Genomic DNA, 24,718 nt, shown 5'->3' on the forward strand with positions numbered 1-24,718 from the left:
AGTTTGTTGTTTGTCTTAAGGTGATTTTCAGAGTCCTGAAATGGTTGCTTTTGAAAACTTTGTTCACTTACATAAATTTTTTGGGTGGGAGAGAATTTGTCAACTTCCTCATTATGCCATAGACAGAAGTTGCTCTAAATTTTGTATATATACATATGGAATGGGGGTGGGGAGAGATAGAGAGAGAGACAGAGAGAGAGAGAGAGAGAGAGTCTTGCTTGGTTACCTAGGCTGGAGTGCAATGGTGTGATCACGGCTGATTGCAGCCTTGACCTCCTGGGCTCCAGCAATCTTCCCACTTCAGCTTCCTGAGTAGCTGGGACTACAGACATGCACTACCATGTCCAGCTAATTAAAAAAAATTGTTACCCAGGCTGGTGTTGTACTCCTGGGCTCAAGCAGTCTTCCTGCCCCGACCTCCCAAAATGCTGGGATTATAGGTGTGAGCCGCAATGCCCAGCTCTAAAATGTAATTGATATGGAGACCTTGACCACCATGAATTTCACCAGTGGAAATCTGTTTCTATTAGTCATCATGCCATTAACAATCCACTGATTTTACTAGTATCCCATTGCTATATTCTCCCCGGTAATTAACAAAGTGCTGGTGTCATGGAGACAGAACGAGCAGGGTGCCCCTGGAATGTGGGCAGTATTCCCGATTGGAGAACCACCAGCTAACTACCCAGGAAGACACATCACCTGTTTTAATACTAGCTGCTTAACCTGTGTCTCTCACACACACATATACCATACCACAGTCTATACTGAAGTATTTTCTTTTTTTTGAGATGGAGTCTTGTGCTGTTGCCTGGGCTGGAGTGCAATGGCGCGATCTCGGTTCACTGCAACCTCCGCCTCCCAGGTTGAAGCGATTCCCCTGCCTCAGCCTTCTGAGTAGCTGGGATTACAGGCGCCTGCCACCATGCCTGGCTAATTTTTTGTATCTTTAGTAGAGACGGGGTTTCACTATGTTTGCCAGGCTGGTCTCCAATTCCTGACCTCATGATCTGCCAGCCTCAGCCTCCCAAAGTGCCGGGATTACAGGCGTGAGCCACCGCACCTGGCCTACTGAAGTATTTTCAAGCTATTTAACTGGATTTTCACCTTTAGTCAAACCTCAGTTAATATCTCCAGTTTGAGTAATTGTCAGCACACTCAAGTAAAGGAGAATTCCGTGGGAATTGCAGTCCCCAAGAGGAAACAGATGCCAAATTCAAAGAAGGGCTCTTTCGGCTGCTTGGGCCCATAGCCCCAGAAGCTGAAAGAGAGCAGGCACTCTCCTGGAAACCAATGAGGCCCTTACACTTGCCAGCCTTCTTCAGAGCTGGAGCCTGGGGGCTGGAGACAGGAAGGGGACGGCTCCAGGAGGAGAAGGGGTAGAAAGTGCAACCCAGAACTGAAAGGGAGAAAAATCAGTGTTCTGTGTGTACGTCATAGTGGGGGGTGTAGTGAGGATAGACCATTTGAGTATTACCAGTTTGTTTTAAAAGAAAATACATTAAACAAGACTCGCATAGATGTGATTTAAGAGAGTAATCTATTAACGTGGTCCAGCCTGGGTTTTGATTCCTTCATTACCAAAGTGTGGACATAAAGTAAATTTTCCCTCACTATATTATCATAATACAAATATAGGGAAGAACTTAGGAAATCAAAGGAAACAAATTTTTAATTTTTTAATGAGAGCAGAGAGAGAGAGAGAGAGAGAGACTGAAAGGTCCTGAGGCAACCAGGGAACAGCTTGTCAATTTCTACAAAAAAAAAAAAAAAAAAAAAAAAAAGCAGCCAAGGGATATTGCTGGAATCAGATGGAATCTATAGATCAATTCGGGGAGAACTGCTATCTCACAATGTTGAATCTTCCTATCTACAAATAAGAATTATCTTTTTATTCATTTAGAACTTCTTTAATTTTTCGAAAAATGTTTATAGATTTTCAGTGTATTGGTGTTGAATTTATTTTGTTAAAATTTTTTCCTAAATATTTTATTCTTTTTGAATAAAACTGAGAAATTTATGGTTCTGGGCACTGCCTGTGTGGATGGGGCCTGAACTGCACTGGTTTGACTTAATAGATTTCCCTGGTTGTTACTGAGTTGAACTTGTCCATATGTTGTGTCCTTAATTTTGGAACCCTTGAAGTTTTTCCTCTTAACAGTAAGCCAAAAGCCTTTGTTTTAACTGAAGTACCATATTGCCTTTAAAAATAGTTGCCAAAGGTCTCCAAGACTTGAATGAAGAGTGAGGAATCTGGAGTTCTGGTTAAATAGTGACAGAAAGCTGCTGGAAGGAGTGAGATCTTATGAAGCAGTCTGATGATCTTGTGCCAAGTTTGACTGAATTGGTTAAACTCAGGGTGTTTGAGCTGGAAAAAAGGTCCAGGAGATCGTCTAATATCTTTTTTTTTTTTTTTTTTGAGACGGAGTCTCGCTCTGTCACCCAAGCTGGAGTGCAGTGGCGCGATCTCGGCTCACTGCAACCTCCGCCTCCTGGGTTCAGGCCATTCTCCTGCCTCAGCCTCCCGAGTAGCTGGGACTACAGGTGCTTGCTACCACGCGTGGCTAATTTTTTGTATTTTTAGTAGAGATGGGGTTTCACTGTGTTAGCCAGGATGGTCTCGATAATTTCTAGAACTCAGTGCAGCATCCCCTGGGAACTTGTTAACTTGAAGCATCTCAGCCCCACTCCGGACCTACTGAATCAGAATCTGCACTGGAACCAGATCCCCAGGCGATTTGTACATGTGAAAGTTGAGAAGCCCTTGGCTGGGCGTAGTGGCTCATTCCTATAATCCTGGCACTTTTGGAGACTGAGGTGAGCAGACTGCCTGAGCTTAGGAGATTGAGACCAGCTTGGGCAATGTGGCAAAACCCTGTCTCTATTAAAAATACAAAAAATTAGCCGGGTATGGTGGCACACACCTGTAGTCCCAGCTACTCCCGGAGGCTGAGGCGGGAGGATCCCTTGAACCCGGGAGGCGGAGGATGCGGTGAGCCGATATCGTGACACTGCACTCCAGCCTGGGCAACAGAGAGAGATTGTCTCAAAAAAAAAAAAAAGTTGAGAAACCCTGCAGTAATTCTTATCTCTCTACCTTGTGCATAATTAAATCTTAGTTATCAAATATGTGAATGCTAAAGGGTCATCTTCCATGTACCTTAATGTTATGGTATTATTAATCAACCTTAGATCATGTTAGCATTTTTCCTAGCGCTGTTCTCACATTGTGCACACCTCTTACAGAGAACCGTAACATCTTTTCCACCTTTGCCAGGACTTGCTGTGCTTTCAAGTGGATTTTGGCGGAAAAGTGGAAGGTGCTGCATTGATCCCTACTAAACTTACTCTGGTTTTATTTTGGCCACTCTTGAGATTCCCCTAATTCCATGTACTTTTCACACATTTGATGCCTTTTTTTTTTTTTACCAAGTCTCGCTCTGTCACCCAGGCTGTAGTGCAGTGGTGTGATCTCGGATCACTGCAAGCTCCACCTCCCGGGTTCACGCCATTCTCCTGCCTCAGCCTCCGAAGTAGCTGGGACCACAGGTGCCCGCCACCATGCCCGGCTAGTTTTTTGTATTTTTAGTAGAGACGGGGTTTCACCGTGTTAGCCAGGATGGTCTTGATCTCCTGACCTCGTGATCCGCCCGCCTCGGCCTCCCAAAGTGCTGGGATTACAGGCGTGAGCCACCGTGCCCCGCCATTTGACGCCTTTTTAATACCATTATCTAAGTCAGGATTTAAAATATTGAACAAGGAAGTGTTGCGTACACAGGATGGAAAACCCAGGTCTCTGCTCCTCAATTCAGTATACCTTATGTTGCTTGCGTCATTTTTAAATACTGCTTTTTGGGAAAATATACTCCTTCCCAGGTTTTCCCCATGTGATTGCGCCTGTGCGGGGAATGAGCATGTGCTGCCACCACAGGAAATCAGTTCGCATGGAGACCTTTGGGATGGCCAGCAGAAGAGACTGAGAAGTCGCTTGAGGGAAACCATGAGTCTGTAGTATGATGTATGATGTATGTATGTAGCATGATATATGTAGCGTGGAGACCAAAAGAAACAGGGTTTAAGAAAGAGAGAAAGATCATTTTTGACAAAAGCTGCTGCAAGTTCAAGTGCACTGAAAGTAAACTGCTTGTTGGGTTCGCCAAGATGGAAGCTATGGAGACCTTGCAAAGGGCATTCTTTGTTTTTTTTTTCCGAGACAGAGTCTCGCTCTGTTGCCAGGCTGGAGTGCAGTCGCCCGATCCCAGCTCACTGCAGCCTCCACCTCCTGGTTTCAAGTGATTCTCCTTCCTCAGCCTTCTGAGTAGCGGGGGCTACAGGTGCGTGCCACCACGCCCGGCTAATTTTTTGTATTTTTAGTAGAAATGGGGTTTCACCATGTTAGCCAGGATGGTCTTGATCTCCTGACCTCGTGATCCACCTGCCTCGGCCTCCCAAAGTGCTGGCATGAGCCACCGTGCCCGGCCGGCATTCTTAGTGATTAAAAGGAACAGCTTCTCAGTTGGAATTGAGTGAAGAGAGAATGTGAGGCAAAGAATTGGAGACAATGAAGACAATTCTTGTTATTTACAGCCTTAATCTAGGAATAGCCTTTTGAAAAAGAGAAAAACTACCAGGTTCAAAGTATATGTGTTTATAAAGAGGTGGCTTCATTTCAGGGGAAAAATGGTACTAGAACTGAGAAAATATAGTGTTATCAATCCCAGTGAGAATGACACCAAAATAATTTAACTCTGTGCACCTGTGATCAGAGTGTTTTGTTGTTAAATATATTTGTCTACCATTGGTGCATAAGGTAAAACGTAACTCAAATGATTTCTTTGTCTGTAAGATGACCCTCTAGATATGTACTGGAATAAAAGTAGCTCTAATCCTGTGGATCCAGCCACCTTGGGGTCTTCGTGCTGGTGTTCTGTTAGAGATGGTGATGCATTTGACATCTCAAGTGCCAAATGATTTGATCAGAGGTACTGGTCACTGGACATTTTTAAGGACAATTTATTGCAGCTACCACTAGGCACATGCAGGACCAGTCATGTAAATTGAGGAGCCAGTGCAAAGTGAAAATGTGGGACTCTTTCTTTAAATTATTAAACATTTCAAGACAGTTTCAGCATAGCACTAAACCAAAAGTGATTGTGCAGGTCACAAACTCATGAAATGGTCCTCAGCACATGCCCCGGGATAGTGAAACAAGGATGCTAAAGTTTTAAAGCATAAGCAAGTAAAATCTGTAGAATCAAGTGCAGAAGTGGCAGAAGAAAGGGGAAGAAATAACTAAGACCTTCAGGGTTTTGTAGAAAAGTTCATGGCCTTTGGAAGTGTTTGGGCTGGTTAGAAAACTGGTGTTTTAAGTATTTAAATAAGGGATATAAATATTGCAAGTGTCATAAATGATATAAGCAAAATTTAATATAGCTGCATTTTAATCCATCAGTGTTGTCATTATTCAACTTAAAGGCTCCATTTGCTTTTTAATTTTTCACCTGTAAGGATTTAGGAGAGAGGTACAATGACTTCTCAGGACAATGGGAATGATATGAAATTTTAAATACATTGCATATTGTGGTGCTATTGTGTTTTGCCTAAGTGCAATAATAATTTTAATCAGGTAGAACATTTAAATTGTTGTCCTTGGAAACAAAAAACTGCTTCGTGATGAATGAATTAAAGTTCTTTTCTCTGCAACTAAACTTGTATACTAAATGAAAAATCACAGTGTCATTGAATATGAGCATTTAAATGAACCATTGTGAAAGGAGTAGGCGGATACTGATAACGCACTGTTTTTCTGCAGAAAATATTTGTGCCTAACTTGTTCATACCAGTGTTTCTCTTATAATCAAAACCTCTGTCTTTTTCAAGGACACCTTGAGCACATTGCTAGGGAAATGGAACTCTTAACAAAACCCTGCTAAATCCTTCTGCTTACCACCCCCTCTTGTTTTCTGATTAAACTTCTCTTCATCTTCCCACATGAGGGGGGAAAAGAAATCAACTGTGTTAAATGCCAGACTCCCAGGAGTTTGGATTTGACTTTTCTCTCACTGTTTGTATGGGGTCTTTATTCCCTCCCTCCCTCCCTCTCTCCCTCCCTTCCTTCTCTCTCTTTTTCTCTCTCTCTGTTCTTTTTCTTTCTTTCAGTGTCTCTCCCTGTCTTTCTTTCTCACCACCCACATATTTTCTTGTCCTGTGCTGGAAAGGGCTTTGGTGCTTGCCTGGTGGAATCGCTAGAATATCTTAAAGCTTTTCTTTTACTAACAGCCATCAATGATTACTTTGGTTTAGTCCAAAAACCAAGAATTTGCTTTTGAAGAAGGGGGGCTATTCTCCCCTTAGTGTTTCTGCATCAAGCTGAAAGAGCTCCCTGCTTAGAGTAACTCAAGTCACCTTCCTTAAAAAAAATACTCCCAGGTGTTAGAGATCTCTTTATTAGAGTCATAAAATAACTACTGGTTATTTTAAATAGTTCTCTTTGGAAATGAGAGTCCCGTTTTACATTAAGCAGGCAAGACTTTGATGTATTTCACATATTTAAGCCTTAGCTTTGATTTTTTAGTATTTAAACATACTGAGAATACTGGTCTTTGAGACACAAAATGAGTTCATTTAGTAGTAGTTTAAAATAATTTTTAACATAACAAATAACTGGAAACAGAATTTGTTTAAGCAGGGGACTCCTGTTACAGGAATATGTTTGGTGGCAGGTTTCCCAGGGGAGAGGATCGGGAATAAGGAAGCACTTATTGTAGGGTGCCATTGCTACTTGCTGATGGCTCAGAAGTGGAGCCGAGGCCTCTTGGAACTATGTAGTACTGGGAACGCATGTCCATGTATACTTAATTTTCAAACACACCTACTTTATGACACATGGCTATATTTGTATTGTTTTCTGGGGAAATAAAAGGTTTGAGCGAAGATGAATTTTGCCACAGCTTGTAAACAGCCCCCTGAACCTGTTGGGGATGCATTGCTCCAAATCATTTCAGTTTAATCCTTCCCCCATCTCCACCCCTCACACCTTTCCTATGTGTTCACAGCCCTCAGCATTCACAGAGAACATGTCCCTGAAAACATGCTGGAGCATCAAATGCAAGAAATCAAATAATAATTATGTTCGAAGAGGGTGATTTTATTCCCCAGGAGAAATAAAACCTCGCTCAGGCAACAGGGGGTGCATTGAGGACCGGGGCTGGAGGCAGCTGCTGCCAGGCCCACCCCAGGTCACTGGGCCTTCTCCTGAGCTCTTGGCCTGGCTTGAGCCCCTCCCACTCACCTTCACAATCCATGTGGGTGAAAGGTCATGGGCCTCCTGGCTGCCTTGTTCCTGAGATGCATGGGATCCTGGAAGAGAAGGTAGGGCAAGGAAACTAGCAGTCACCTCACCATCAAGTGGAATTCTTCCTCTGCTCTGAACTCCTTGCACCTTCCCTACCAGGGTTTATTTTGTTTTGTTTTGTTTTGTTTTTTGCCCAGGCTGGAGTGCAGTGGCGCGATCTCGGCTCACTGCAATGTCCGCCTCCCGGGTTCAAGTGATTCTCCTGCCTCAACCTCCTGAGTAGCTGGGACTACAGGCGCTCCACCATGCCTGACTAATTTTTTGTATTTTTAGTAGAGATGAGGTTCACCATCATCTCCTGATGGTGGTCTCGAATTCCTGACCTCAAGTGATTCGCCTGCCTTGGCCTCCGAAAGTGCTGAGATTACAGGAGTGAGCCACCACCCTGGCCCCCAGCAGGATTCTTTACCTTTATGGTCCCAATTAATCCCTTTGGCAGAGCCTGTGGACCTATTCTCAGCATGGTTTTTGTTGCTGTTTCTTTTAGAGACAAAGTCTCACTGTCTCCCAGGCTGGAGTGCAGTGGCGAAATCACAGCTCTGCAACCTCGAGCTCCTAGGCTCAAGCGATCCTCTTGCCTCAGCCTCCCCTGAAGCTGGGATTACAGACCTGAGCCTCCGTGTCCAGCCTCTTGACATATTTTTAAATGCATAAAGAATATATTAGACAGCAGGCACTGTGGCTCACACCTGTAATCTCAGCAGTTTGGGAGGCTGAGATGGAAGGATTTTTTGGGGCCAGGAGTCCGAGCAGCCTGGTCAACATTGAGAGACTCTCTCTACCAGAAAAATAAATAAATAAAATCAGCCAGGCATGGTGGCGTGCACCCTAGCCCCAGGTACTCGGGAGGCTGAGGTGGGAGGATAGCTTGAGCATGGGAGTTCGAGGTGGCAGTGAACTGTGATTGCACCACTGCACTCCAGCCTGAGCAACAGAATAAAAACCTATCTCCAAAAAATAAAATAATAATAATAATAAATAATTTTTTAAAACAAAAAAAGTTAGAAAGAAAGCCAAGTATGTTAAAATTCAGTGCTACCCGTGCATGGCTAGTTCCTTCTCATTTTTTACATAACCCGTTCAGTGTTACCTCCTGAGATGCCTTCCCTTGTCGGCTTACGTGACAATTAAAAGATTGTGATTTACAAATATGCAGTTAACTTACAGGGGCACAAGTACTCAGTGTTGCAAAGCCAACGGCAGCAAGATCAATAAGATAAAATGAGAAAAAGGCAGGGAGGAAGGAGGAGAGGAAGGGAGGAAGGGAAGGGGGAATGGGCAAATCGTGCTATGAGGCCATGCCTTGACGAGCCCCTGAGCTGAGCTGAGGTCAGCCTTTCCTTTAGGCCTCCCACCATGCACATTTTTCTGGGCTAAGAGTGTTTCTCCTATTTCAAGGTACGTGCTTTTCATACCCAGTGGCCCCTAAAGGCCAACCCACTTCTTCTTCTAAAACTTAAGAGAAACAGAGATTCAAATATATGAGCTATGATCATGAAAGTCTAATTATATTTGAGGAAACTTAGTGATACCCCCTGATAATATGAAAATAATAAGAGCAGCTGTTTGTTGAGATCTTAATACATTGTATGAAACCCTTTACCTACATGATCTCATTGATTGCTCACAAAAATGGCTGGGTGCCGTGCTTCTCATCGTTCATACAGAGAGACTGGGAGGTGAAGCCCTCGGCCAAGGCCACACTGATGGCAGCCAGTAGACCTGGAATTCACACTGGGGGCTGCCTGACTTGAAGCCTGTGTTCTTCCTCTTTATCAATGCCGTCTTTCCTAGGCACTAGCGATTTCGGAGTTTGGATTCCAACAGAGTTGTTATAAAATACATAATTAGAATTAACCTGGACACACAGGTTAGACACTCAATATGCTATATTTATATAGAATTTACTGTCTTAAAATAATTCCGCATGATGTAGGTTTACTCACATCCTGGGGAGTGGGCCAGGGGAAGGAAGAGCTGTTGCCATGGGCATCGGCTGGAAGCAAAGCCATCCTCCAGGATCCTCTGGCTTCCTGAGCCAAGATGGCATGGAGCATCATCTGTTTCTCTTCCAACTCATCTTATGGTGGAAGTTGTGCAGGAGCAACTTTCCTGCCAGTGCTCCACCCCTTATTCATCCATTCCTATTCTGGAAGGTAGTGATAAAATCTGATTCTTAAGAATTGGAAGGTTAACCTATGAAGGGATAGATTTAAAGACTTGATGACCTTTAATTTTACCTGCAATACCTCAACCAGGACTTGTTACTGCTAGCAAAACTCCCACTCATTATGACATTTTTGTCATCTTTCTGAAGTCATTACAGGACATTTTATAGACCTTTCTTTTTTTAGATGAAAGGGTCAACTTCAGTCTGACGCACAAAGAAGCAGAGAATAATAATTCTTCTCTCTATTTCTATTTGCTTCTTTTGTCCAAGAAGATCAAAGAATTACCAAATTATTTCTCTCCACCTTTGCACACAATGAATGGAGAAAAGTTTTTCTCACTTCATTTTCTAAATAGAGAGAGAGATCGTGGTGGGCAAATTTAGCTGGTAGTTTACTAAGGTAAAATTAAGAGTCACAGCATCTCAGGAAAAAAGGACTCATAGAGATACTCATTTAATAGCTGAGGAAATCGAGGCTGAGAATTTGACTTGCCCAAAGACACAGAGTCGGCAGCAGGCTGAGTCTAGATTTTAGGTGCTGGGTCCCGTGCGCCTGCGTGGTCCCTGAGGGAGAGAGGCAGAGGGATCTCCTTCCTTCGCTTACTCATTCTTCCACTCAGGCATTATTGGCATTCATGCGAGCCAGATGCTGTCCTAGGGCCGTTTTTGTTTTTATTTTTTGGAAAAGGATAGTGGGGGAGAAGAACTGGGGAGAGACAGGTCAGTAAATTCATGATCTCTGTATGAATGATAAGCGCAGTGGGGCATGCTGAGCTGAGGTAGAACCGAAGACATTCGCCCGGGGTTCAGGAAAGATCTGGACTTGGCTGGAAGGATGAATAGGGCGTGAATGGATCTATGAAAGGTACAGAGGGAAGGAAATTGAAATGGATCTAAAGAGCATGGAGAGGAGTCAGTGAAAGACGTTATATCTGTTCCTGTCTGAATGCATGCCCTTCTGTTTCTGCCTAGATGATGCCTGATCATTTCTTTTGCTCTAGCATATCTCCTGAAATCTGTTTTCAAATATTGCTGCAGTTTTAATGTTATGTTTATCCACATTGGTGAGAAGAAGCTTCTCTTTCCTTCTTGGTTGTGAGAACTCTGGGGTCAGGAAAAGCTTGGTCCTTCATCATAGTGCCCTGGGAGGTGCCTGGCACAGTGCTGCACACCTAAGAGGTGCTTGTTAAAAGTTTATTGACCTTAATCAAACATTCATTCTCAGCTGCTTTTTCTGACGCATATGTGTAAATCATAGATATGTTACTGAATAGGAATCCAGCCACCCTCCTAAAATTCATGTCATTAGAATACCTTAATCTTATTAACCTGGAATACTATGTTATTAGAATACCTTGATATTATTATCCTGGAATACTATTAAATAGTTCCAGGATTTTTCACTAAATCATGCTATTTGTAGTTGTTAGAGGTGCTGTTTTTATTGCTTAGTCAGGTGACTACCAGGTTTCAAAGAAAATGCTGATTAACAGGGTAGCTTCTTTCTAATACCAGACTTCTCTGATCAAATTATAGATATTCACTTGGGCAAATGGGTAAGATTAAGGGTAAAATAGGCTGGGCGCAGTGGCTCATGCCTGTAATCCCAGCACTTTGGGAGGCTGAGGCGAGCGGATCAGGAGGTCAGGAGATCGAGACCATCCTGGGTAACATGGTGAAACCCTGTCTCTACTAAAAATACGAAAAATTAGCTGGGCTTGGTGGCGAGTGCCTATAGTCTCAGCTACTCCAGAGGCTGAGGCAGGAGAATGGTGTGAACCCGGGAGGTGGAGCTTGCAGTGAGCGGAGATCGCGCCACTGCACTCCAGCCTGGGCGACAGAGTGAGACTCTGTCTCAAAAAAAAAAAAAAAAAAAAAGAAAAGAAGAAAAAAGAGTAATATAAATGGAAAACAAAATGGATTTGTTTTGTCAATTTAGATTGAGAAATTTAGAAACTTAAATTCGTACTTTTCCAAATTTCTCCATGGATTGAATAAGTAGCTTTGTTTTTCAAAATAAAAACTCCCAACACCAGAAGCCACCCTGATTATTCAACCCTATAAAATAGTCATATTCTCTTGTTTCATTCTGGAAAAAAATGATGTGGAAATATTGCCTCAGATCCTGTAGCTAAGAATTGCAAATCATTTTCTTTTCAGAACATCACCTTGATTTTGAGTATGGATCAAGCAAATACAACATTTTCTAGAACTCAGAAACTTTTTTTTTCCAAAATGGAAAAAAAAACTCACACTTCTCTTACACACAAATGAATTAAGACTTTGAATGCTTGGCTTCTGAATCATTGGAAAAATATTGGTGAAGAAGTTGTTGTAACAAGTCTCAGGCCTAGCCAACATTTTAGATGCTTTGGTTTTAAGACAGAGAAGATATATCCTGCTGGGAAGAAACCCAAAAACCTCTAAAGATGAATTATTAAACTATCTGGAAGTGTTTCAGCTGTGGTAATTATGGTAGTAGCATTGTCGTCTGCCACCTTGGTGGCCGTTTTTCACCTAATGTTTATAAGGGAATCTTCCAGTAGGTTAATACAATCCTGAAATGCACTTCAAAAGGCCAAGTGTACAGAAAGGGTTTAAAAACAATAACTACTAGTGAATGAGAAGGAATTTATTTCATGCTCGATGGAGTTTGGCTTTATAAATTTTTTAGCTGCTGGTTAAATCCACAGTAGAGGAATGATTCCATTGTGTGTCCTGAGTGGAAGAAAAAAAGTAAAAATTAGTATCACAGTAACAGTAACTGAAGTGAATAACATTTCTCAACAAAAAACATGCAGACTAATTTATTAAATCCTTGATGAAGTACTGGGAAAACTGTGTTACGCCACATAGCTATAGTCCTCGTTCTACCCTTGATTTTTATGTGTAAAACCAAACATAGCTTCTTGGTACTGTCCTGGTCCTAATGCTCCTTCTCACTCTCTGATTTCCTATCTCACCTCCTGCTCAATTGTCATGTAGTTCCCCTTTATTGAACTATTTCTGTAGTCTGCAATGAGTCAGCAACCTTAGGGACTTTAAAAAAAAATTCTGTTTACCAGCCTGGGCAAAAAGAGCGAAACCCCATCTAAAAAAAAAAAAAAAAAAAAATTCTGTTTAAAACATGCTTGCTCTAGTACACATTTCTAATCCCATCCCCCAACCCCCGCTTTTTATTTTTTGAGACAGAGTCTCGCTGTGTTGCCCAGGCTGGAGTGCAGTGGCATGATCTCGGCTAACTGCAACCTCTGCTTCTCAACTTTTAAATGATTCTCCTGTCTCAGCCACCCGAGTAGCTGGGATTACAGGTGTGCGCCACCATGCCCCACTAACTTTTTTGTATTTTTAGTAGAGATGGAGTTTCACCATGATGGCCAGGCTGGTCTCGAATTCCTGACCTCAAGTGATCCGCCTGCCTCGGCCTCCCAAAGTGCTGGGATTACAGGCGTGAGCCATTGCACCCGGCCCCAACCTTCTTTCATCCTCTTTCGTCTTCGAACAGATGTGGTTCTTTGCAACAAAAGGATAGTGATTATAACTGTGAAAAGGGAGTAAATATAATATGTAAGACATCATTTTTCGTGAAGATTTTCTTCCAAATATTAGCTTATCTGAGAAGGAAGATTTAGTTTCAGTGAAAGACAACCCAAATATTTTTATGAAATTAATTATTTGAAGGTTTTACTTGCATAGACATGCTAATGAAGTATATTTCTTCTAAATATACTTTCAATAAAAAAGCAATCTTCCTTTTTATTAAAAGTATATTTAGGGCCAAGCGCAGTGGCTCACGCCTGTAATCCCAGCACTTTGGGAGGCCGAGGTGGGTGGATCACTTGAGGTCAGGCGTTCAAGACCAGCCTGACCAACATGGTGAAACCCCGTCTCTACTAAAAATACAAAAATTAGCTGGGTGTGTTGGTGCGCACGTGTAATCCCAGCTACTCAGGAGGCCGAGGCAGGAGAATCGCTTGAACCCAGGAGGCGGAAGTTGCAGTGAGCCAAGATCGTGCCACTGCACTCCAGCCTGGGCAACAAAGCAAGACTCTGTCTCAAAAAAAAAAAAAAAAAAATATATATATATATATATATATAAATAATATGTTTAGAACAGCCAGATAAGAAACCTGTCTAGTGCAAAGAACTACCTGATGCTGATTACTATAACTGAGATATTATTCTCCAAAAACAGTTAAATTTATGTTCATGAGGTTCAAGCTGCTTTTTCTCAGTGGCTCAGGGCAAAGACTCCGGCATACATAGCGTGTGGTGCCCCCATGACTCCCTGGCCCCCTCCCCTCCTCAATAACACAAGACCCTGCAGTTACTCAGATTGGGAGGTAGTGGGGAGTTCTTTTGATGTCCTGCAACTGGTAGGGGTGAATAAGGAGAAAGTGGGAACGTTCGTTAACTGGTGAAGTATTTGTTGTTAATAGAGAAATGCATTGTGAAGTCAGTTCTTGTAACCTTGGTTTCTTTTTCTTGCTTGACTAGTCTTTGTGAAGGGAATGGATAGAGTTGATTGTACTGTAAATCTAAATGCATGTGTGTAATACAGAACCAAAAAAATGTCATTTTAGCTGTTTGGACAAAACGCTGTAGTTTAAAAGCATATTTTATTTAAAATGATTAGCTGATAAGAGAAATTTGAATCAGAATACTAGAATATTATGGTCATAAAGGATGGAGGAAATTATTATTTGTCTTAGTACCAAATAGAATAAACGTCAGCCCCTGCTACAGGTAAGTACCACACATAAGAATGTATGTGTTACTGTAGGAGCTACATTATTACATAAAATATAACTAACTACTGATTGATGAAAATAATAAATTGGGGAGCTGCATGATTAAACATAATGACTCATCTGGTTCCTCATAAAGCATTTTTTTTTTCTTATTTTATATTAAAAAAAAAGAAGTCCCTTTACAGGGATATGATAAAAATAAGCATCTTTGAGTTGAAAATGAAAATAAATATATTAAACATAATATATGATGTAAGTTCATGTTATGTTTCAAAATTAAGAATAATGCTTTAGAGTACAAATATTAAATAGCTATTTTATCTTGAGAGGGTAAGGACTTATTGACAGAATGGGGTCCTTCTATTTGATAGAATTGCTAATAGTAATTCTATCAAAATAGAAGTAATTCTATCAAAATAGAAGTAATTACGAATAATTTACTAATGTAAAAAGTTTTTGAAAGACTACCTAATGTGTTTTTTTAATAGATGCATGGTAAGGTTTTTAGTGTAGCAGGTGTTAGAAAAATAACCATTTTTGTTTGATAATTTAAAATTTAAAATATTTATAATGGAAAAGATCATTGAACGTATTAGGCAGTGCCTAAAAAATAACAATGGAAGCCATGAATTCCTTCTGTGTTACTAAAATTACACTGTGCTATTTTAAATTTCACTGAAAAATAAACATTTCAGTAATGGTATTTCTATATGGTTTTTACAAAGAAAAGATTATATTCTGTGATCTTTTAAGATCAAGTTGTAGTATGTTAGAGAAATGCCACTAAGCTGAGACCCTCGTAGTATGCTCTCAGCTCAGTGTCCATGCCTGGAGAATGTGTCTTCAGCATCGCGTACACCATCGTTTCTAGATCTTTACAGAATCTTCACTGCTGCTATCCCCTTTTACCAAGATAAAGTTAAATCTCCAAAGAACCAAATGGAGGTACTTTTCTCACAGTCACCCAGAAATTGTTTCCTGAATAGTTTGGACCTGGTACTGATCTTGGCCGCTTAAAGATAAAATCAGCTGAGACAAAGGAACTGTACAAAGGCAAAGATCAATAATGACTTGAAAAGCATTTTGAAAACTAGATCTTTGTGTTCTAAAATTTTATTCAGCAAAGAAAACAGGAGCAAAGAAAGAGAAGAGAGAGACAAAAAAAAATCCTAGATAATTATAGAAAAGACCTTGTAAATACTACCAGAGGCAACTGGACCAAAGTGAGGACAGAATAAATGCCCTTCTTTCAAGTGAAAGGCGTTTGAATTGCATTGATAAATATATGCATTGGATCATTTGAAACTTCCCTTAAAGCCTGTTTCACAACATTTTATTGTAAACATTTTCAATCAGAAAAGTGGAAAGAATTGTACAGTGAATACCCATACTCTCGCCTTGTTTTTTTTTTGAGACTCAGCCTCGCTCTATTGTCCAGGCTGGAGTGCAGTGGCATGATCTCCACAGCGGCTGAACTGATTTACACTCCCACCAACAGTATATAAGCATTCCTTTTCTCCACAGCTTCTCCAGTATCTGTTGTTTTTGGACTTTTTAATAATAGACATTCTGACTAGTCTGAGATGGCATATCATTGGAAGCCAGCTTACTTTGTGATGCATTTCAAAGTGAATTGGAGACATAAGTAGACTTTACTCCTAAATATTTCCGCATGTACATTGGTATTTGTTTATGATTCTTTTTTCTTTTTTTGAGGTAGAATGTGCACGTACTAAGATACACAGATCTACCCAAATCTTAGGTGTACTCATTCTATGATTTTTCACAATTGCATCTGCCTGTGAAACCCAAAGCTTTATGGAGATATGAACATATTATCCTAGAAAGTTCCTCTGTCCTTTCACAGTCAATCCCCACCCCCTGCAACAATGTTTTGACTTTTCTCCGTAGATAAATTTTGCTTCTCCCAGAATTTCATATAGATGAAACCATGCTGTGTATCCTGTGTTTGTGTAAGGATTCCTTCATTCAGCACATAGACTTTCAATCTCCTTTTGATTCACCTACCAAGTGGGATGGGGTAAGCTCATTCTTTGGGTTTCAAGTGGCTCAGCTGATTTGGTAAATTTTCACTTTCAGGCCTGTTTCCTGCCATTCTCAATCTTGCCAGCAATGCTCACATCAGCACCAATGCCACCTGTGGCGAGAAGGGGCCCGAGATGTTCTGCAAACTTGTGGAGCATGTGCCAGGTCGGCCCGTCCGAAACCCACAGTGCCGGATCTGTGATGGCAACAGCGCAAACCCCAGAGGCAAGTGTCGCGCCTTTATTTCTGAAATTCCCATGGGAATGTACACTTTGTGAAATGAGGACTGAGACTTCTGTTAGGAAGCCATAAACATTGTGTTCACCTTCACTGCTCTTTGTTTCCACTAGCATTACGGTTTAGAACTTGAGAAATTTAAAGCAACAGCCGAGAGGAATTCATGTTTTTTATTTTCTTTTAACAGAGCGCCATCCAATATCACATGCCATAGATGGCACCAATAACTGGTGGCAAAGTCCCAGCATTCAGAATGGGAGAGAGTATCACTGGGTCACAATCACTCTGGACTTAAGACAGGTAGGTGAGGCCAGAACCATTGAAGAGTGTCTATGGGCTGCTGAACTGTGGTCTTCTGATGACTTTTGGGAAAGTCTGGCTTCTTTCTGAACACATTTACATTCTAGTCTCACTATTTCCACCAGGTGAAGGCAAGTGGTATACAGAAGGAGTCCCTGGGGCCATTTCTTGTCACTTTCATCATTCCCAGGTGTCTTTGGGGAGATGGGTGAAATTGCTTCCATATGGTTGATGTTCTTTGAAGCTGTGTCAACAGGGCACACTCATCCATCCAGGATATCATGTCAGGCTGTTTGCTGGCTGCTGACAGATGCATGGGGAGGGAGAGGGGGAAAACACATGTATTTCCTAACTTTTAGCTTACTGTCTTGCTAATGTCATTACGTAAGTTATTGTATAAGGATTATATAAGGCTAGAAGAAAAAAAAAAACAAGACAGTGTTAAACCTCTTGACTGTGTCTCCCCTGCCAGATGCAGTTTGTCTGGGCCAGGTAAGCTGGAGTTGCCCAATACTAACTTAAGCAGCGCCTTCAGCATGAGTGGGGAAAGGGGAGGTATGATTGGCTCCAGCCACACCTCCATCTTCTTACCTTGCTTCAAGGGCCACATAGGAGGATGGAGAGAAATATGAGATGAGCCCCAGTTGCCCTGATGTTCCTGGGAAAGGAAAAGAAAAGGAGTCTGAGTGGAAGGAATGAAAAAGAGAGATGGCAGGTGTTTTGGAGCTGTTGTCCTGGTTCGGTTTTGAGAAAACCGAAAATTTTCAGAAAAGCCATCGCATTAATTCTTATTTATTTCCATTCAGTTTCTCTTGTGTTAGAACTCATACATTTCATGTAAAATATGAGATCGGTTAAAAGAGACAAGTAATTGTAATGTGCATTGTAGGATTTAAATAGGAATTATAGAGATTCAATGACAATCAGAATTCTTTGACTAAGTGATAGTTTTAAAATGTGCAGGATTTTTTTTTTATTTTTTATTTTTATTTTTTATTTTTTGAGACGAAGTCTCACTCTGTCGCCAGGCTGGAGTGCAGTGGCGCGATCTCGGCACACTGCAACTTCCGCCTCCCGGGTTCAAGCGATTCTCCCTCCTCAGCCTCCCGATTAGCTGGGACTACAGGCTCCTGTCGCCATGCCCGGTTAATTTTTTTGTGTTTTTAGTAGACGGGGTTTCACCATGTTGGCCAGGATGGTCTCATCTCTTGACCTCGTGATCCGCCCACCTCGGCCTCCCAAAGTGCTGGGATTACAGGCGTGAGCCACCAGGCCTGGCCAAATGTGCAAGATTTTAAGAAGACAAGGTGATACTTCATATATTGATGTACAAGGAACTTGTGTTCTGTAATAATTACAGCAAATAAGGTAGCAAGATGTGCAGCTCAGGAGACATTTTCCAAGTTCAGGTTCACAGTATTATGAAAGTAAAATAACACTTTTAATAGCTTTCAGGTGTAAGACATGAATTAATGTGATACTCCTTAATATTTTCAAATCCCCTTAAAGAGAAAAGAGCTTCTTTTTTTTTTTTTTTTTTTTTGAGACGGAGTTTTACTCTTATTACCCAGGCTGGAGTGCAGTGCAGTGGCTCGATCTTGGCTCACTGCAACCTCCGCCTCCCGAGTTCAAGCGATTTTCCTGCCTCAGCCTCCTGAGTAGCTGGGATTACAGGCGTGTGGTCTCGAACTCCTGATCTCAGGTGATCCACCGGCCTTGGCTTCCCAAAGTGCTGGGATTAGAGACATGAGCACCATGCCCAGCCAAGAGCTTCTTTTTTTACCCTGGCCTTTGTGTGTATCTCAGTGGTAAGAATGGTTCTCTGGAACATTTTGGTTTTTCCCATTACCTTTCTAACATATTTTCCTTTTTCTAAAGGAAAAAGTAAAACTGTGTTCATTATTAAGAATATGGTATTATATGAGTTTGGCCAAATTAAGACCTGGACATTTTACATATAGATTTCAGACCTCTGTAAGTCTATCCTTTGTCTTGAAATTTGTCATGCTTGACTTCATCCTGAAGGGATGGACTAAGTTAGTCTGAGGAATTCCAGAAGGCAGTCTCCATTTTAGATGTTTAAGGCATTTTTTAAAAATAAACATAGATGGCCAGCCGCGGTGGCTCACGCCTGTAATCCCAGCACTTTGGGAGTCCGAGGTCAGGAGATCGAGACCATCCTGGCTAATGGTGAAATCCCGTCTCTACTAAAAGAAATACAAAAAAATTAGCCGGGCGTGGTGGCGGGTGCCTGTAGTCCCAGCTACTTGGGAGGCTGAGGCAGGAGAATGGCGTGAACCCAGGAGGCGGAGCTTGCAGTGAGCCGAGATCCTGCCACTGCACTCCAGCCTGGGCGACAGAGCGAGACTCCATCTCAAAAAAAAACAAACAAACAAACAAACAAAAAACCCATAGACATATAGTTATAGACTGCCTTAGGTAATTTTTAGCGTTTTAGGGTAGGCTTTTAAAATAAGATCACTTAAAATAATTAGTATTCAGAAATTTCTTTACCATTTACACAGTATAAAAATTCTGCTGTGCTTTGTTTTTTTTTAAACAAAGCATATTATGCTTATATCTGATCAAGCCTTTCTCAGATTTATGTATTTATTGAGCCTTTTTATTACAAACACTTTTGAATATGTAGAAAGCATATTACAGTGAATACACATATACCCACCCTTGAGACTTGGGGATTTTAAAACACTGGACCATGTTCGTTTCAGTGAATTGCAGTCATCACAACATTTTACCAATCCTTCAGTTTGTGTCTTCAAAAAATAAAGACATTTATTCTGATTAGATACCATGCCATTTCAGACTCCTTGGGCAAAATTAACAGTAATTTCTTAATAACTCTTTTCCCATCCACATTCAATTTTCCCAATTTATCCACTAGTATCTTTTACCGCTTTTTTTTTTTTTTTTTTTTTTAACCAGGATCCAGTAAGGACCACTTGTTGCATTGGATTGCTATGCTTCTTAAATCTCTTCTCATTTGAATTGTCCTTCACTTAAAAAAAATGCTATTGAATATATGAATAGACTAGACCAGTTGTCCTGTGGAATATGCCACATTCTGGATTTGTCAGATGGTTTCTTCATGGTTTTATTTAACATATTCTTCTGTGCTCTCTATTTCCTATACACCAAATGCAGCTCTAGAGACCTGATTAGATTCCAGTTAAGTATTTTTCACAAGACCACATCACCAGCCATCCTCTCGCCTCACATCAGGAGGCACCCAGGGCTGGTTGTCCCACTAGTAGTGATGCTAAATTTGAATTATGTCTGGGTGTTAAAAGTCAAGTTTCTTCCTTGTAAAGTTACTTCCTTTTTTCTCTCCCATATCCCCGTTGTTTCTTAGATCTCACTGACATTCAGATCTACAGCGTGGCTACACCTTCTGATGACTTTTTTTTACTTTGCCAAAATCTGCATGTTTCGTTAGCCATTAGCCAACTACCAGTTGTTTTCTAGACTATATACTCCATGAGGGATGGGTCCACAGCTGTCTTCTCCTACTTTTCTTTCTCTTCCCTTTCATTTTCTGGTTAGTATTTGTAGAGAGATGTCTTATTCACTTCTGCACACCCAGACATTGGCACAGTTCAGGCACTGAGTCAATAATTGCATTATGGATCAGTACTTTTTTTTTTTTTTTGAAATGGAGCCTCACTCTGTTGCCCAGGCTGGAGTGCATTGGTGTGATCTCGGCCCACTGCAACCTCTGCCTTCCAGGTTCAAGTGATTCTCCCACCCCAGCCTCCCAAGTAGCTGGGACTACAGGCGCACGCCACTGTACCCAGCTATTTTTGTATTTTTAGTAGAGACGTGGTTTCATCATGTTGCCCAGGCTGGCCTTGAACTCCTGACCTCTGCCTGCCTCGGCCTCCCAAAGTGCTGGAATTACAGGCGTAAGCCACCGTGCCCAGCCTAGTGCTTTCTTTCTTTCCTTCTTTTTTTTTTTGAGACGGAGTTTCACTCTTGTTGCCCAAACTGGAGGGCGATGGCGCGATCTCGGCTCACTGCAACCTCTGCCTCCCGGGGTTCAAGCGATTTTCCTGCCTCAGACTTCTGAGTAGCTGGGATTACAGGCATGCACCACCGTGCCCGGCTAATTTTGTATTTTTAGTAGAGACAGGGTTTCTCCATGTTGGTCAGGCTGGCCTCGAACTCCCAACCTCAGTTGATCCGCCCGCCTTGGCCTCCCAAAGTGCTGGGATCACAGGTGTGAGCCACCGTGCCTGGCCTTGTGCTTTTTTAAAAATTTTTTTTAACTCCCCCCTACCCCGACTTTTCTTGTTCACAGCCTGAATAGAAAAGGACAAGGAACAAAGCTTTTGACTGCTTTGTTTCAGTACTATAAAAATGTAAAATCTAAAGTATAGATTTCTAAAGTAAAATTACAGATAGACCTTAGTCTTATCAAGAGTTGTAAAACTTAATATTATAAATGTGTTTGTGTAACTTGGTAAATATCAGCTCTTGAGGTTTTATGACCAAATTAGCTGCATTCTGTGTTGGCAAATGCTAACATTGATCCTGTTCCTGATTCTCTAATTGATGACAGCTGTCGGAATTACAGCATTTTTAGCCTCTATGTATTAGGTTTGGTTATCTGCAAGACAAACTAAAGAAAAGATTAAAAAGTAGTCTTATCAGAAGTCCATAAATGTTGTATGGTTTGCCATAAGGTTTAACTACTGAGTGTTTATTTTAGTAACTTATTACAAGACGAATAATGAGATTTACTTCTTTGCTTTTTAAAAATAATGTCTACTATTCACTTCTTTCATTGATTCACAGTATTTTGGAAGATACACTGTCAGATATCTAGCAGTATCTTACTTTTAAAAAATTCATAGGAATTTCATGTGTGTGGTATTTTTAAGAAAAGTAAAGCATAATAATCATCAACTTTAACAAATACAAAATTAACATACATGTTGTGGTCTCCATTAATAAAATGCTGCTCACCAAGTGGTTTAGGATCTCATGTATCAGTACTACCACTGAACAGTGATCTTTTTTGACAACTTGAAATTTAAAAGAAATTATTCTGAAAGAGCATGCACATTTCATGAATCTTGCATTTATAATTGTCCAAAATCCTATAGGTTCCACGAATTATAGGAAAATTTATTCCCTACGATAGCATTTCTCAGTAGAAGAACACAAAGATTTCCTGTTTGAGAACCACTATTTTAAAAGTTAATAAACTGTTGAGATGAAAAGATGTTTGTCGTCCTTATTCAATAGGGAAATGAAAATCAAACCACAATAAGATACCCCTTCACACCCATTAGGATTGCTATATTGAAAGAGTTGGAAAATAATAAGTGTTGGTGAGGATGTGAAGAAATTGGAACCCTGTGCACTGTGGGTGGAAATGTAAAATGGCACAGTGTTACGAAAAACAGTGTGGTTGTTCTGGCCGGGCGCTGTGGCTCATGTCTGTAATCCCAGCACTTTGGGAGGCCAAGGAGGTTGGATCACGAGGTCAGGAGATCGAGATCATCTTGGCCAACATGGTGAAACCCCGTCTCTACTAAAATACAAAACATTAGCCGGGCGTGGTGGCCAATGCCTATAATCCCAGCTACTTGGGAGGCTGAGGCAGGGGAATAGCTTGAACCCGGGAGGTGGAGGTTGCAGTGAGCTGAGATCACGCCACTGCACTCCAGCCTGGCGACAGAGCAAGACTCCTTCTCAAACACACACACACACACACACACACACAACCAGTATGGTTGTTCCTCAGAAATAAACATAGAATTACAGCAATTCCACTACTAGGGAATGCCGTAAAGAATTAAAAGTAGGGACTCAAACAGATGCCAGTGTTCAGAGCAGCATTATTCACAGTAGCCAGGAGGTGGAACCAACCCATATGTCCATCAACCATCAACAGGTGAATGGATAGTCAAAACATGGTATGTGCATACAGTAGAATCTTAGCCTTAAAAAGGAATGAAATTTTGACACATACCACAGCATGTATGTACCCTGGAAACATTACCCTAAGTGAAATAAGCCACACACAAAAGAAGAAATATTATATGAATCAATTTGGATGAAGTACCTGGAGTAGTCAGTTCATAGAGACAGAAAGTGGAGCGGAGTGGAGGAGAGAGAATGGGGAGTTGTTGTTTAATGGGTGCAGAGTTTAGGTTCGGAAGTTCTGGAGTGGATGGTAGTGATGATTGCACAATAGTGTGAATATACTTAATGCCACTGAATTCTACACTTAAACATGGCTAAAGTCGTGGTTTTTATGTTATGTATATTTTTCTACAACTTAAAAAAGTTAATACACTGTGAAATATTTGGTGTATTATGTCAGCCAGGGTCAGTCAGGAATATGGAAGCCACACCAGTCATTTAAAGGCACACATTTAGTGTGAGGAATTGGTTTGACAGTGTGGGAGAGCTGGGAGAGGGAGCAGGAAGGTAACTTGGGGATAGTAATGGTGGAGGAGGCAGCAACGCAGGAGAGTGTGGTTATAGCACCTAGAGCCTGGAAAGAGAGTCTCCTATCTTTCAGAATGCTCTTCTGGGGGTCCTGGAAAGCTGGAGGCTGGAATTAGCTGCTACAGCCAAGGCAGAGGGCTGCTGCTGGGCAAGGCCGATAGGACCCGGAAGTAGACAGGGGAGAAGTCCTGCCTTCCTCCAGCCCTCCAGCCTCCCACTAGTGTCGCCGTCAGGGAGCATCGGTTTGCAGCGCCTCAGCCTCAGCATCCAAAGCTGGGCTGGCAGGTGCTTAGCAACCAGCACAAACACTTCTTCTCAGTAGGTGGTCACTTGCACCAGTATACCAACAGAAACACAGAGACAGAGCAGCCCTCGACATCCTGGGGCAGGATTTTGTTATTATGGTGGTCAGCCACATCCTAAATATGCTCATATTAAGTTTTTTAGAATAACTTTGGAATGAAAATGCAAATTTTAGAATTCTCCTGGAGAAATCATGGACTGCTGTCTAATACATTACAGGCTAGGTGTTCTTGGTTCTCAGCTGAGAGACTGCATCAGGGCACCAGCTTGGTCCTGGGACCTTCAGGACAGGGATGGAGGAAATGCAGAAGCAGTTCCATTTATGTATTAACTATTGGGTTTTGGTGGCGTGATGTGGTGGAGATGCATGACGTGTGGTAGGGTGATATATACAAAGTGAAATGTGATAGCGTGAAGGATGTAGAGTACCTAACAAACTCCTCACATTTAATAAACATGAGTTTTCTTTCCCTCTGTCATATTTCTAATACACAAATTACTTTAGGTTCCCAAAGGTCTTCAGATATCACCAAGGGAAATGTTAAACAAGGCCTTAATAGAATCGAATTACAGTTAGCTAACAGGATTAAGGAGTGCAGTTATGCAGATTTTGAGACATTCGTAAGTCAATAATTATTCTCTTTTTTCTGATTAGGAAATTAAGATGGAATCATCATAGAAAAATGGAAGATAAGATAAGTGTAAACAGGCAGAAACACATCATCTCTTCGCTCTGTAACAATCGCTAATTGATACCTTGGGATATTTACTTTGTCATTTGCCTACAATTCTATGCGTTTAATAATGCTATGACAATACTATCATGTATTACATACTTACTGTGCCAGACATTGTGCTATGCACTTGATCAGGATTATGTCACTGAATTCTCATAATCGCCTGTGAGTTGGCTCCTGTTATTATCCCCTTTTGACAGATGACGAAACTGAGACTTAGAGAGTTTAAGAGGCTTGCTCAAGGGTAGGACTCACTGAAGCTTAAGAGCCTGGGCTCTGCATCATTGCACCACTCTGACCCTCCAGCTGAGACAGATTATGTGATATATAAATTTGTGTTCTA

The 24,718-nt window shown here is 41.4% G+C and overlaps 1 protein-coding gene across 4 annotated transcripts in view; it reads left to right on the forward strand.

Annotated features, from left to right (window-relative positions):
- Nucleotides 1–24,718, forward strand: part of LAMA1 (laminin subunit alpha 1) — a 187,567-nt gene that overhangs the window by 25,228 nt on the left and 137,621 nt on the right. For all 4 annotated transcript variants that reach the window (XR_010137560.1, XM_054537666.2, XM_024236118.3 and 1 more), the window contains exons 2-3: nucleotides 16,376–16,546; nucleotides 16,746–16,858. Coding sequence is in view for 3 of the 4 variants with exons in the window: in XM_054537666.2 (XP_054393641.2) it covers nucleotides 16,376–16,546; nucleotides 16,746–16,858 (284 nt within the window). In the remaining variant the exon portion in view is untranslated. The remainder of the gene's footprint in view (nucleotides 1–16,375; nucleotides 16,547–16,745; nucleotides 16,859–24,718) is intronic.

The sequence above is a fragment of the Pongo abelii genome, chromosome 17 (genome assembly GCF_028885655.2).
Source record: "Pongo abelii isolate AG06213 chromosome 17, NHGRI_mPonAbe1-v2.0_pri, whole genome shotgun sequence".
Taxonomy (NCBI): Eukaryota; Metazoa; Chordata; class Mammalia; order Primates; family Hominidae; genus Pongo; species Pongo abelii.